General features: G+C 39.5%; 1 protein-coding gene across 1 annotated transcript in view; it reads right to left on the bottom strand.

Annotated features, from left to right (window-relative positions):
• ddc (dopa decarboxylase) overlaps positions 1-8,506 on the bottom strand; it is a 37,591-nt gene extending 29,085 nt beyond the window's left edge. Inside the window, exons 1-2 of the mRNA XM_047357307.1 lie at positions 8,387-8,506; positions 5,563-5,770 (exon numbers count right to left, since the gene is read on the bottom strand). Of these exons, the coding sequence (XP_047213263.1) occupies positions 5,563-5,763 (201 nt within the window). The 5' untranslated portion in view covers positions 5,764-5,770; positions 8,387-8,506. The remainder of the gene's footprint in view (positions 1-5,562; positions 5,771-8,386) is intronic.
• Between the last annotated feature and the right edge of the window lie 4,819 nt (positions 8,507-13,325).

The raw sequence follows: 13,325 nt of genomic DNA, 5'->3' as shown, positions 1-13,325 counted from the left end.
ACATTCCTCGAAATACTGGGCAAGGAGGAGGAGTAGCAACCATCTTTCAGTCTGATTTATTGATTAGTCCCAGACCAATCAATAGCTATAACTCTTTTGAATATTTAATCCTTAGTTTTCTTCATCCATATTGCAAAGCACTAAAACCACTTCTGTTTGTTGTCTTGTATCGTCCACCAGGTCCTTACTCTCAATTTGTAGATCAGTTTTCACACCCTTTATCTGATTTAGTGTTAAATACAGATAAAGACATAACAATATTTTCTCATAACCCTGTCCTGTCTGACCATTTCTTAATAACCTTTGAGTTTAATTTAACCGAGTACTCCACACCTGAAAGAAATTTTCATTATAGTAGATCATTATCAGGCGATGCTGTAACAACCTTTAAAGAATCTGTTCCACTTTTAATTTCCTTATTATCACAGAAAAACACAGTGGAGGGCAATAATTCTGTTTCTGCCCCTTTACAAATTCATTCTCTTGTTCAGTGTTACTTCATCATTGCGTGGTGCATTAGACAATGCAGCCCCCTTGAAAAAGAAGGTGATCATTCATAGGAGGCTAGCTCCTTGGTTTAATTTAGATCTGTGTACTTTAAAGCACAATGTTAGAAAATTGGAGAGAAAATGGCGCTCTACACACCTAGTGGATTCCTACTTAATCTGGAAAAATAGCCTATTGTTGTATAAAAAGACACTTCGCCAAGCCAGAACAGCTTATTTCTCATCATTAATAGAAGAGAACAAGAATAATCCTAGGTTTCTCTTTAGTACAGTTGCTAAACTTACACAGAGTCATTGCTGTGTTGAGCCATCCATTCCCTTAGCTCTTAGCAGTCATGACTTTATGGAATTCTTCTTAAATAGAATTGATTCTATTAAAAATAAAATCTTTGACATACTCCCGAAGATGATTACTTCATCCAAGTGAGACAACATTGGAAGTAACTGTAGAACCGGATCTGTGTTTGGACTGTTTTGATCCTGTGGAGCTTCCTGAGTTATCAGAAATACAGGTCCTTCTCAAAATATTAGCATATTGTGATAAAGTTAATTATTTTCCATAATGTCATGATGAAAATTTAACATTCATATATTTTAGATTCATTGCACACTAACTGAAATATTTCAGGTCTTTTATTGTCTTAATACGGATGATTTTGGCATACAGCTCATGAAAACCCAAAATTCCTATCTCACAAAATTAGCATATCATTAAAAGGGTCTCTAAACGAGCTATGAACCTAATCATCTGAATCAACGAGTTAACTCTAAACACCTGCAAAAGATTCCTGAGGCCTTTAAAACTCCCAGCCTGGTTCATCACTCAAAACCCCAATAATGGGTAAGACTGCCGACCTGACTGCTGTCCAGAAGGCCACTATTGACACCCTCAAGTAAGAGGGTAAGACACAGAAAGAAATTTCTTAATGAATAGGCTGTTCCCAGAGTGCTGTATCAAGGCACCTCAGGGGGAAGTCTGTGGGAAGGAAAATGTGTGGCAGAAAACGCTGCACAACGAGAAGAGGTGACCGGACCCTGAGGAAGATTGTGGAGTAGGGCCGATTCCAGACCTTGGGGGACCTGCGGAAGCAGTGGACTGAGTCTGGAGTAGAAACATCCAGAGCCACCGTGCACAGGCGTGTGCAGGAAATGGGCTACAGGTGCCGCATTCCCCAGGTCAAGCCACTTTTGAACCAGAAACAGCGGCAGAAGCGCCTGACCTGGGCTACAGAGAAGCAGCACTGGACTGTTGCTCAGTGGTCCAAAGTACTTTTTTCGGATGAAAGCAAATTCTGCATATCATTCGGAAATCAAGGTGCCAGAGTCTGGAGGAAGACTGGGGAGAAGGAAATGCCAAAATGCCAGAAGTCCAGTGTCAAGTACCCACAGTCAGTGATGGTCTGGGGTGCCGTGTCAGCTGCTGGTGTTGGTCCACTGTGTTTTATCAAGGGCAGGGTCAATGCAGCTAGCTATCAGGAGATTTTGGAGCACTTCATGCTTCCATCTGCTGAAAAGCTTTATGGAGATGAAGATTTCATTTTTCAGCACGACCTGGCACCTGCTCACAGTGCCAAAACCACTGGTAAAGGGTTTACTGACCATGGTATCACTGTGCTCAATTGGCCTGCCAACTCTCCTGACCTGAACCCCATAGAGAATCTGTGGGATATTGTGAAGAGAACGTTGAGAGACTCAAGACCCAACACTCTGGATGAGCTAAAGGCCGCTATCGAAGCATCCTGGGCCTCCATAAGACCTCAGCAGTGCCACAAGCTGATTGCCTCTATTCCCGACCAAGTATTGAGTGCATAACTGTACATGATTATTTGAAGGTTGACGTTTTTTGTTTTAAAAACACTTTTCTTTTATTGGTCGGATGAAATATGCTAATTTTGTGAGATAGGAATTTTGGTTTTTCATGAGCTGTATGCCAAAATCATCCGTATTAAGACAATAAAAGACCTGAAATATTTCAGTTAGTGTGCAATGAATCTAAAATATATGAATGTTAAATTTTCATCATGACATTATGGAAAATAATTACCTGTATCACAATTTGCTAATATTTTGAGAAGGACCTGTATTAGCTTCATCTAAACCTTCAACTTGTATGTTAGACCCAATCCCAACCAAATTATTTAAGGAAGTGTTCCCTCTGATTACCAGCCCTATTTTAGATTTGATTAATCTATCCTTAGTAAAAGGATATGTACCACAGGCTTTTAAGGTAGCTGTAATTAAACCTTTACTTAAGAAACCTTCGTTTGATCGAGATGACTTGAAAAATTACAGACCTATATCCAATCTTCCATTCCTATCTAAAATTCTTGAGAAAATTGTTGCTAATCAAATGTGTGAGCATTTACACAGCAATGATTTGTTTGAAGAGTTTCGGTCAGGCTTCAGAGCTCATCACAGCACTGAAACAGCCCACATAATGGGCTTGTGTCTGTACCGGTTCTGTTAAATCTCAGTGCTGCATTTGATACAGTCGATCACAATATTCTCTTGGAAAGGCTGGAATATCCTGTAGGGATCAGGGGAACAGCACTAGGCTGGTTTAAATCTTATTTGTCTGACAGATTCCAGTTTGTTCATGTAAATGATAAATCATCTTTAAACTCCAGGGTTAATTGGTACCACAGGGTTCAGTACTTGGGCCAATTCTCTTTACTATATATATGCTTCCAATAGGTAAAATTATCAGGCAGCATGGGATAAATTTTCACTGTTACGCTGATGATACTCAGCTTTACTTATTCATAAATCCTGATGAGCCCAACCTGTTAGATAGACTACAAGCATGTCTTGAAGACATAAAAACTTGGATGACTTTACATTTTCTGCTTCTAAATTCAGACAAGACAGAAGTTGTCGTCTTTGGACCGGAGTCTTTAAAAAAGAAACTGCTTAGTCAATCACTTAACCTGGATGGCATTAAATTGACCTCCGGTAATAAAGTAAAAAACCTTGGTGTTATTTTTGACCAGGACATGTCATTTAAATCCCATATTAAACAGGTTTCTAGGATTTCCTTCTTTCATCTCCAGAACATTGCTAAAATTAGAAATATCCTGTCCAGGAGTGATGCTGAAAATCTAGTCCATGCATTTGTTACTTCAAGGCTGGATTATTGTAATTCTTTACTATCAGGATGTTCACAAAATGCAGTTAAAAGCCTTCAGCTCATTCAAAATGCTGCAGCAAGAGTTCTGATGAAAATTAAAAAGAGGGATTATATTTCTCCTATTTTAGCTTCCCTTCATTGGCTCCCTGTTAAATCCAGAATAGAATTTAAAATTCTCCTCCTCACATATAAAGCCTTTAATGATCTAGCTCCATCATACATCAGAGATCTGATTGTTCCATATGTTCCTAACAGAGCACTTCGTTCTCAGACTGCAGGTTTACTGGTGGTTCCTAGAGTCTCTAGAAGTAGAATGGGAGGCAGATCCTTTAGTTATTGAGCTCCTCTCCTGTGGAACCAGCTGCCAGTTTTGGTCCGTGATGCAGACACCCTGTTTACTTTTAAGGCTAGGCTTAAAACTTTCCTTTTTGATAAAACTTATAGTTAGAGTGGCTTAGGCTATCTTACTTATGTTTTACCACCGTCTTCCTCCCTCCCTGTTGGATGGAGTAAGGAGGAGTCAGTTTAGCCTAAACCGGCTCAGTTATGGTTGAGCTGCAAACACACCCTCCATTTCTGCTACCTGTATTACCCCTTCTCTTTTCCAATGGTTATAATCAGTCAGACAAAGAGAGGTATCCCGATCTCGAACTTTATCAGTTTATTATTTTACTTAGTGCCCCTACACGTGGCCTGTTCTGGGGTGGCCGGGCTCTGACACTCGGTGGTTTGGTCTGGCCTGCAAGGCGGCCCCGCACCGTTCCGGACCATTTGTGGGGTGCCTTGAGATGACATTGTTGTAAATAAGTGCTATATAAATATATAAACTGAAACAGAAACTATCTCTGTAGTTATGCTGCTTTAGGCTTAGGCTGCTGGACGACATAAGGACCACTTTCACCCTCTTCACTACATTCTCACATTACTCTCCAATTTTGCATTATTTGCTGTTATTTCAGTTTTTAACTTTATGTTCTCTCTCTTTTCTCTTCCTAGAAGCTACACCTGGCCTGATTCTGTGTCTACCTGTGACACCTTTCTGGAGAGGGGCATTGCCCAAACTTCTGCTGTCAACAACTTAATGCTCACCTTTTACAGATGATCCACTTGGCCCTGTCATTCAGTGTTTAACCCTTTCTCTCTTCTAGATTTGGCAATTGACTGAGGTTTCAGTCGTGGCAGATGGCCGCTCACACTGAGCCTGGTTCTGCTGGGGGTTCCTTCCTGTTAAAAGGGAGTTTTTCCTCTCCACTGTCGCTACATGCATGCTCAGTATGAGGGTTTGCTGCAAAGTCAACGCCAGTGACTGTCCACTGTCTCTACATGCTCATCCAGGAGGAGTGAATGCTAAAAATCTCGATGCAATCTGCTGGGTTTCCTTAGATAGAAAAACTTTTTATCCAATTTGAATAAATAACTGAATCTGACTGCACTGTTCAATGGTTAGGATTAATTGGAATGTATGTACCTGACTTTTGTGAAGTACCTTGAGACAACATGTGTTGTGAATTGGCGCTATATAAATAATCTGAATTGAATTAAATTAAATTGCACATTGAGACTGATACTCATACTGATGTATAATACTGAATTCTTGTCAGAATCGTTACATTTGTAAGTTACAGTAAATTTGCTTGAAATTTCTTAGAATACTAAACTTTGGACAAGCTGGGTGTTTTAATAACACACATAAGCAAAACTGCATTGTACTCTAAGCCAAAACGCTGGCCCAAACATTTTTGAATTATATCTACTACGTTTATGGTTCTACCTACAAGGTGGTATAAGAGTTATATATTTGCTGCTTCAATTGAAATTTATAGTTTTTTTGTGTGAAGTAAAGATTTGAAAAAACCTTGTAAATAGTAGAGTAATTAGGGTCATGTAACATTGTGTTAACCAATAAAAAAGCAAATGGTATCACCTTACCCCTGGCATTATGACCCTCTCCACGTCGTGCATTATTTCCTCATAACTCTCAGGCTCAAGTGGGGCCTCAGTGGGGATTAAAGAACGGAGATATCCTGGTTCCAGATCCGGGTACACTGGTCGCTGTTCTATGTTTTCCAAGTAGTCGGCCACATAGTCAACCATCTCCTTGCCTCTGCGTCGAAATTCTGCAGCATCCATGATATAACTGGAAAACAATACAAATTATGAACTTGGCAGCAGGTGTTCTTAGTGTTTCAAGGGGCTGGATGTGACTTTTTTGGGATTCTGACAATTTATTAAAGAAAATGCACACATTAACTCTCAAGATTAACCTTTGCTCTACTGGTGGTGCAGGGACTGAACATTACAGAGTTAACCACCTGTTTGACACCAAGAATGGCTTAGGAACATATTTGTTAATAAAACTAAATAGTATATAAAAGTCACAACCTCTGGCACTACCAGTCTTGCACACATAGAAACAGTGTTGTCCCCTTTTATTCACACCCTGGAAAAGATGCTAGAAAAGCTTTTAAAATTATTTTATTCCAGTAAAATAATCACACATTACATTGATTAAAGAGCAGGGGAACAATCCCTGCCACACTTACCAGCATGCCCGTTAATGATTTGTACAACTGCCTTTTGCCTATAGAACTGCATTTAGAAATTCCCTGTGAAATGTTTAAAGGTTGAAACAAACAAAAAGAGGATTTAGGATTTAGGTCTAGATATGGCCATGCAAGAAGGTTTTCTTTGTCTGTTTCTGTGTTGGTTTTGCCAAATGTTTAGATTCTTTACCTGCTGAAAGATCCAAAAATGGTCTACTTTCTGTTTTTTGGATGGGTCTGCAAATTTCTGCATGTAAAACATCCTAGCACTTTCATGGCATATACAGTAACGAGGTTCCCTACTGGTCTTTAAAATAGAAAAAGGCCCTATCCATCAGAGCTCCTCCTCCATTCTTATTAGTAAGCAGCAAGTGCTTTGCTCCATAACCATAATTTAAATTTAAGTCAGACCCATCTGACGTGATTGATGTTAAAAAATTCAATCATCATCTGATTTGACCAAAATGCATGGTTTCAGTTTAAGTCCCAGTGGAATAGGCGAACACCATACTTATGCCTTAGTTACTGTAGGACAGAAATGCCTTTTTCATGGGAAGCAACCAGCTGGCATGTAGATGGTATCTAATGGTTCTTTTGGGAGCCTTTTAACTTCAAGATGTCACTCTTTGCTGCTGTTCTTGAACAGTAAGCCCGTGAGATTTCTTTTACCTTCCTCCTTGCTGTGTGTTGTAGCAAGACTGACTCAACCCTTAGAAATGTAAGGTTTGTATTTTCTACATTCAGATTTTCCACAGCAATAAAAAAACCACATCTTCATCAGGGATGCCAATAATTATTAAGGATATAGTACATAAACTAATCTAATAGATTTTTTGCCATAAACGTTTATAAATCTTAAGCCTTTAATCAGACAAATTTGCTAAAAAGGAAAAGAAACAGTTTAATCGTATTAAAACATCTACAGGTTGCATATTTTTAACCACCCAATCTAATCTTGTGCTTAGAATAAATATTTGTAAAGAAAAGCATTCACATTCCAAGGGCAAAAATAAAGAAAATATTAATACAGATTTTTCTTTATATAAGCAAGGAAAATAAATAGTCCAGAAAATAAATGGTTACTATAGTTACAGTGCATTTAAAAATGACAATAAAGCAGCTCAATTAACACGGAAATCATTTATCTTATTAACAGGACTGTTTTAGCAAAAAATCAGCGCCTCTTCTGGTTGAGGAAACTCTGCAATATTAATACTGACTGAACCATAATGATCCTTTTTTATCATGCTTTTATTGAATCAGTTTTATCATTTTCCTTGGTATCATAGTTTGGTCATGCAACAATGAAAGAGAAGAGTTCCCTTCAGCAGGTTGTAAAACTGCCATCTAAACTGATCGGAGAGGCCCAATGGTCAGTCATATCCCGGTAGAGCAGGAAGGTACAGCGAATAGCCTCTTCTGTTTAAAATAAAACAGACTTTCATCCCCTTCACAAGAAGTTTCAGCTTCTTCCCTCTGGAAGAAGATTCTTCTAAATGTAGGAACAGACATTTTAATAACAGCTTTGTTCCGACTGCTGTTACTGAACTTATCAAGCTGCAATTATACTGCCACACTGTATTTTAATGGATTTAACAGATATTTTTAAGTCTAGATTGTTTTGGTTTTATGGCTTGTACCCATTGTTTTAGTAAAGATTTTATTTCTTGTGTATTTATCCAGTCTTGCTCTCCTCTTCTGTGTCCTGCTTTGACTGTTATGAAGTGCTAAGACAGTGAGTCTACGAGATTATACTTACAGTTTGATTAGGCATGCAAATGTTTTATGAAATATTGACCTCCGTATTGAGTCTTTAGCCACTCTGTTTTTCTTTCACTGTGATCTGACTTTAGGGGCTCTGCAAACGTTTCTCCCAGCATACTTCATTTAAGTCCTGACTTTCTTGAGGGTAAATGATATACAGCATCACATTGACTATTTATTTTAATGGTGGGAGAAAAGGTTGGACCTTATTCTCATGCACATTTCTGTTGCACCACCTCTTCAAACAGTATAATACCATATGAACATTGCCCCCTGCACAACGCCATTGCCTTATCATTCAACAAGTGTTACAGAGTAGGTCTTTATTCTTGTTGAGCAGCAGAGCCCTTATCCGAAGCCTTATCTCAAATAGGATTAGACATGCTATATGGATGTGTGTGTGTGTGTGTGTGTGTTTGTGTGTGGGTGTGTGTGTGTGTACTCACACTTTCAGATCCAGAGAGCTCCAGCAGCAGTGTTTGAATAGTGAAACCTCGTCTCCTTTTTTCACGTCCACAACCAGTCAGACGGACAGCTAGGCACGTGTTGAGTTCGTTTGTGTGTGTAAGCAGAACAGGAGATATTTGCTCCTTTTATCTTGCTCTTACCACCCCCACCTCACCAACCCCCACGACGCCAGCCAATGGGAAAGGGGCTCATGGCCAACGCAAGGTACAGTGATTCATAAGGTGTTCCTAACCCAGAGCGCACACATATGAAGGGGACAAAAAATATACATGATCTGATTGCACACGAAAAAAAAACAAAAAAACATTACATGTAGTTATTCAATAAAAGTAAGAAATTTAAATAACCTTGTTAATGGCATGAATGTCATATTAATTTGGAGCTTTTAAAAAGACGTGGATGCACACTTTTGAATTTCATTTTCATTTTCTCTACTCCATACAGGTATAAATTTAACACACAGACTCAAATATATGTATATGCCAACATTTATACTTGTTTAACTGTCTCATAGCAGGTTTTATCAAAACCACACAGTTTTACTAGCCATCAACAAGGTCCTAGCATAATTCGTCCTGTTGGGAACTCTTCCCGGCAGGAACATTAGAGTTCATTGAATATGGTTGGTTTCCAACTACAGACACACCTTTTGAGAAAAGTCTGTACATTTTCAAAAAGGTTAGGAACAAGGCTATTCTAGAATCTTTATATTAAGCTGATTTAGTTTTGATGTTTGTTTTGGATCATTGTTCTGTTGGTACATCAGATTGCAACCACTTTTCAAACTGCTCACTCTGATAAAGGGAAAATGACCAGGATGTGTAGGAACTACCAAGGATCCTCAAAGGTTCAATCCTTTCATCATAACTGGAAGATGTTGGAACATCAGTGTCCACAGAGAAGAGAGTTTAAAATAAACATGGACAGAGAGGATGCAGACCAAGAAAGGTTTACAAGCTCGACTTAACTTTGCAGCTTCACACATGAACGACCCAAATGCCCTACTGGAGAAAAACACGTATGCTTAGACAAGGCAAAGTTTGAGTTGTTTAGACGCAATGAGAAGAAGAATGTTTGAATGAGTGAAGGCAAGTCTTTTAAATGTAAAATCACTATACCAATTTTCAAACACAGTGGGGGTAGGCCTGTGGTACGGGGGCTTTGTAGACAGTACGCATAATGACAAAAAGGAGAACTATCTCGAAACTCTCATTTTCACCTCTAACCTCTTACCTAAGTTGCATGATATTTCATTAGTAAAAGAACACAAGCTTTGTTATTTTATGCACAGGGGCTCTAGTTTTATGAGAAGAACTGAGTGCTCTGATAATACCTAAAGAGCAAAGGTGGACACTGTTCATGTTCATTTCTGCACACCTAAACATTTTTGTTTTTCTTCATACTGTAGATAAGAATACATAGATATCACTAGACACACATACAGATACAAAAAACATTAATACAGCTACATCTCTATGAAACAAAATATCTGTATCTCAATTCAAAAAGTATATTATATAGATTAATTACACAAAATGATACATTTCAAGCTTTCATTTTTTTGATTTTGATATATTTGACTTACAGCTGATAAAGTGCAAAATTCTGTCTCTTTTCAGAGAAAATAAAATTAGCATTTTGTTTAGAAATCAAGATTGCAAAGTCTGAAAGAAAGATACTGAGGCACAGACTCCAAATTGGTCAAGGTCCAGTGTTTGTTTCAACAGGAGATTTGGGAAATAAAGTCATCTGTTGGTGTCAGTCCACTGACTTTCTTAAGTCTAAAGTTTTAGAGGCCCTCATATTTCCTTCTGCTGACAATTTTGGAGATGCTAATTTCCTTTCCTTTCCTTTCCTTTCCTTTCCTTTCCTTTCCTTTCCTTTCCTTTCCTTTCCTTTCCTTTCCTTTCCTTTCCTTTCCTTTCCTTTCCTTTCCATTCCATTCCATTCCATTCCATTCCATTCCATTCCATTCCATTCCAATCCAATCCAATCCAATCCAATCCAATCCAATCCAATCCATCCATCCATCCATCCATCCATCCATCCATCCATCCATCCATCCATCCATCCATCCATCCATCCATCCACATCCATCCATCCATCCATCCATCCTAAACCCTCATATAGAGTTTACAACTCTTTGGTCAAAAGGACAATGGGAGACATCAGACAAGCTGAAGGCTGTTATTAAAGCAACCTGGACTTCCTTAACACCTTACTCTTGTTTACTGTAATACATTTTTAACTCTAACCCTAACCCTTAATTTGAGCAAAAGAACTAGTGCATATACTATAGAGTATACATGCATATATTTCTTCAGTGGGTCCAAATTACATATTTAAATCATTTTTAGTGGTTTCATGTAATTAGTATTAAAGAAATAAAGACTTGAAACATATCACTATGTGTGTGATATAATATGTAATATTATCACTTTTTGGAAACAAGAAGTGCATTCGTGTTAAGGACTACAGGAAGGTGAAGGGGAATGATTAAATAGGTTTTACTTCCTCATACATATTTTCACAGATTTTCACATAACTATGGTGGCATATTTTGAGTGTGCATATGTGTATATGTGTAACTATTCTGACAGATGTATTTAATGGGTTTTTCGGGTTTACTAAATTGGTTTATTTGTATCTAGGTTGCATGCATGTATGTGTTATACATATATATTTGTTAATATATATATTTTTGTCTATATTGTTGCCAGGGGTTGGACAGCAAAACTGAAACACCTGTCATTTTAGTGTGGTGCACGTCTTGCTGGCGCATCTGTGACCAAGACAGCAAGTCTTTGTGATGTATCAAGAGCCACGGTATCCAGGGTAATGTCAGCATACCACCAAGAAGGACGAACCACATCCAACAGGATTAACTGTGGATGCAAGAGGAAGCTGTCTGAAAGGGATGTTCGGGTGCTAACCCGGATTGTATCCAAAAAACATAAAACCACGGCTGCCCAAATCACGGCAGAATTAAATGTGCACCTCAACTCTCCTGTTTCCACCAGAACTGTCCGTCGGGAGCTCCACGGGGTCAATATACACGGCCGGGCTGCTATAGCCAAACCTTTGGTCACTCATGCCAATGCCAAACGTTGGTTTCAATGGTGCAAGGAGCGCAAATCTTGGGCTGTGGACAATGTGAAACATGTATTGTTCTCTGATGAGTCCACCTTTACTGTTTTCCACACATCCGGGAGAGTTACGGTGTGGAGAAGCCCCAAAGAAGCGTACCACCCAGACTGTTGCATGCCCAGAGTGAAGCATGGGGGTGGATCAATGATGGTCTGGGCTGCCATATCATGGCATTCCCTTGGCCCAATACTTGTGCTAGATGGGTGCATCACTGCCAAGGACTACCGAACCATTCTTGAGGACCATGTGCATCCAATGGTTCAAACATTGTATCCTGAAGGCGGTGCCGTGTATCAGGATGACAATGCACCAATACACACAGCAAGACTGGTGAAAGATTGGTTTGATGAACATGAAAGTGAAGTTGAACATCTCCCATGGCCTGCACAGTCACCAGATCTAAATATTATTGAGCCACTTTGTGGTGTTTTGGAGGAGCGAGTCAGGAAACGTTTTCCTCCACCAGTATCACGTAGTGACCTGGCCACTATACTGCAAGAAGAATGGCTTAAAATCCCTCTGACCACTGTGCAGGACTTGTATATGTCATTCCCAAGACGAATTGATGCTGTATTGGCTGCAAAAGGAGGCCCTACACCATACTAATAAATTATTGTGGTCTAAAACCAGGTGTTTCAGTTTCATTGTCCAACCCCTGTATATATATACATTACAGACCAACGTTTGGACACACCTTCTCATTCAAAGAGTTGTCTTTATTTTCATGACTATAAATACGGTAGCTTCACACTGAAAGCATCAAAACTTTGAATTAACACATGTGGAATTATATACTGAACAAAAAGTGTGGAACAACTGAAAATGTCTTATATTCTAGGTTCTTCAAAGTAGCCACCTTTTGCTTTGATTACTGCTCCACACACTCTTGGCATTCTGTTGATGAGCTTCAAGAGGTAGTCACCTGAAATGGTTTTCCAACAGTCTTGAAGGAGTTCCCAGAGATGCTTAGCACTTGTTGGCCCTTTTGCCTTCACTCTGCAGTCCAGCTCACCCCAAACCATCTCAATTGGGTTCAGGTCCGGTGACTGTGGAGGCCAGGTCCTCTGGCGCAGCACCCCATCACTCTCCTTCTTGGTCAAATAGCCCTTAAACAGCCTGGAGGTGTGTTTGGGGTCATTGTCCTGTTGAAAAATAAATGATGGTCCAACTAAACGCAAACCGGATGGAATAGCATGCCGCTGCAAGATGCTGTGGTAGCCATGCTGGTTCAGTATGCCTTCAATTTTGAATAAATCCCCAACAATGTCACCAGCAAAGCACCCCCACACCATCACACCTCCTCCTCCATGCTTCACGGTGGGAACCAGGCATGTAGAGTCCATTCGTTCACCTCTTCTGCGCCGCACAAAGACACGGTAGTTGGAACCAAAGATCTCAAACTTGGACTCATCAGACCAAAGCACCGATTTCCACTGGTCTAATGTCCAGTCCTTGTGTTCTTTATCACAAACAAGTCTCTTCTGTTTGTTGCCTGTCCTCAGCAGTGGTTTCCTAGCAGCTATTTTACCATGAAGGCCTGAATCACACAGTCTCCTCTTAACAGTTGTTCTAGAGATGTGTCTGCTGATAGAACTCTGTGTGGCATTGACCTGTTCTCTAATCTGAGCTGCTGTTAACCTGCAATTTCTGAGACTGGTGACTCGGATGAACTTATCGTCTGCAGCAGAGGTGACTCTTGGTTTTCCTTTCCTGGGGCGGTCCTAATGTGAGCCAGTTTCTTTGTAGCGCTTGATAGTTTTTGCAACTGCA

Source organism: Girardinichthys multiradiatus, chromosome 3 (assembly GCF_021462225.1).
Source record: "Girardinichthys multiradiatus isolate DD_20200921_A chromosome 3, DD_fGirMul_XY1, whole genome shotgun sequence".
In the NCBI taxonomy this organism is placed as follows: domain Eukaryota; kingdom Metazoa; phylum Chordata; class Actinopteri; order Cyprinodontiformes; family Goodeidae; genus Girardinichthys; species Girardinichthys multiradiatus.
This window is presented reverse-complemented; position numbering and strand designations above follow the sequence as displayed.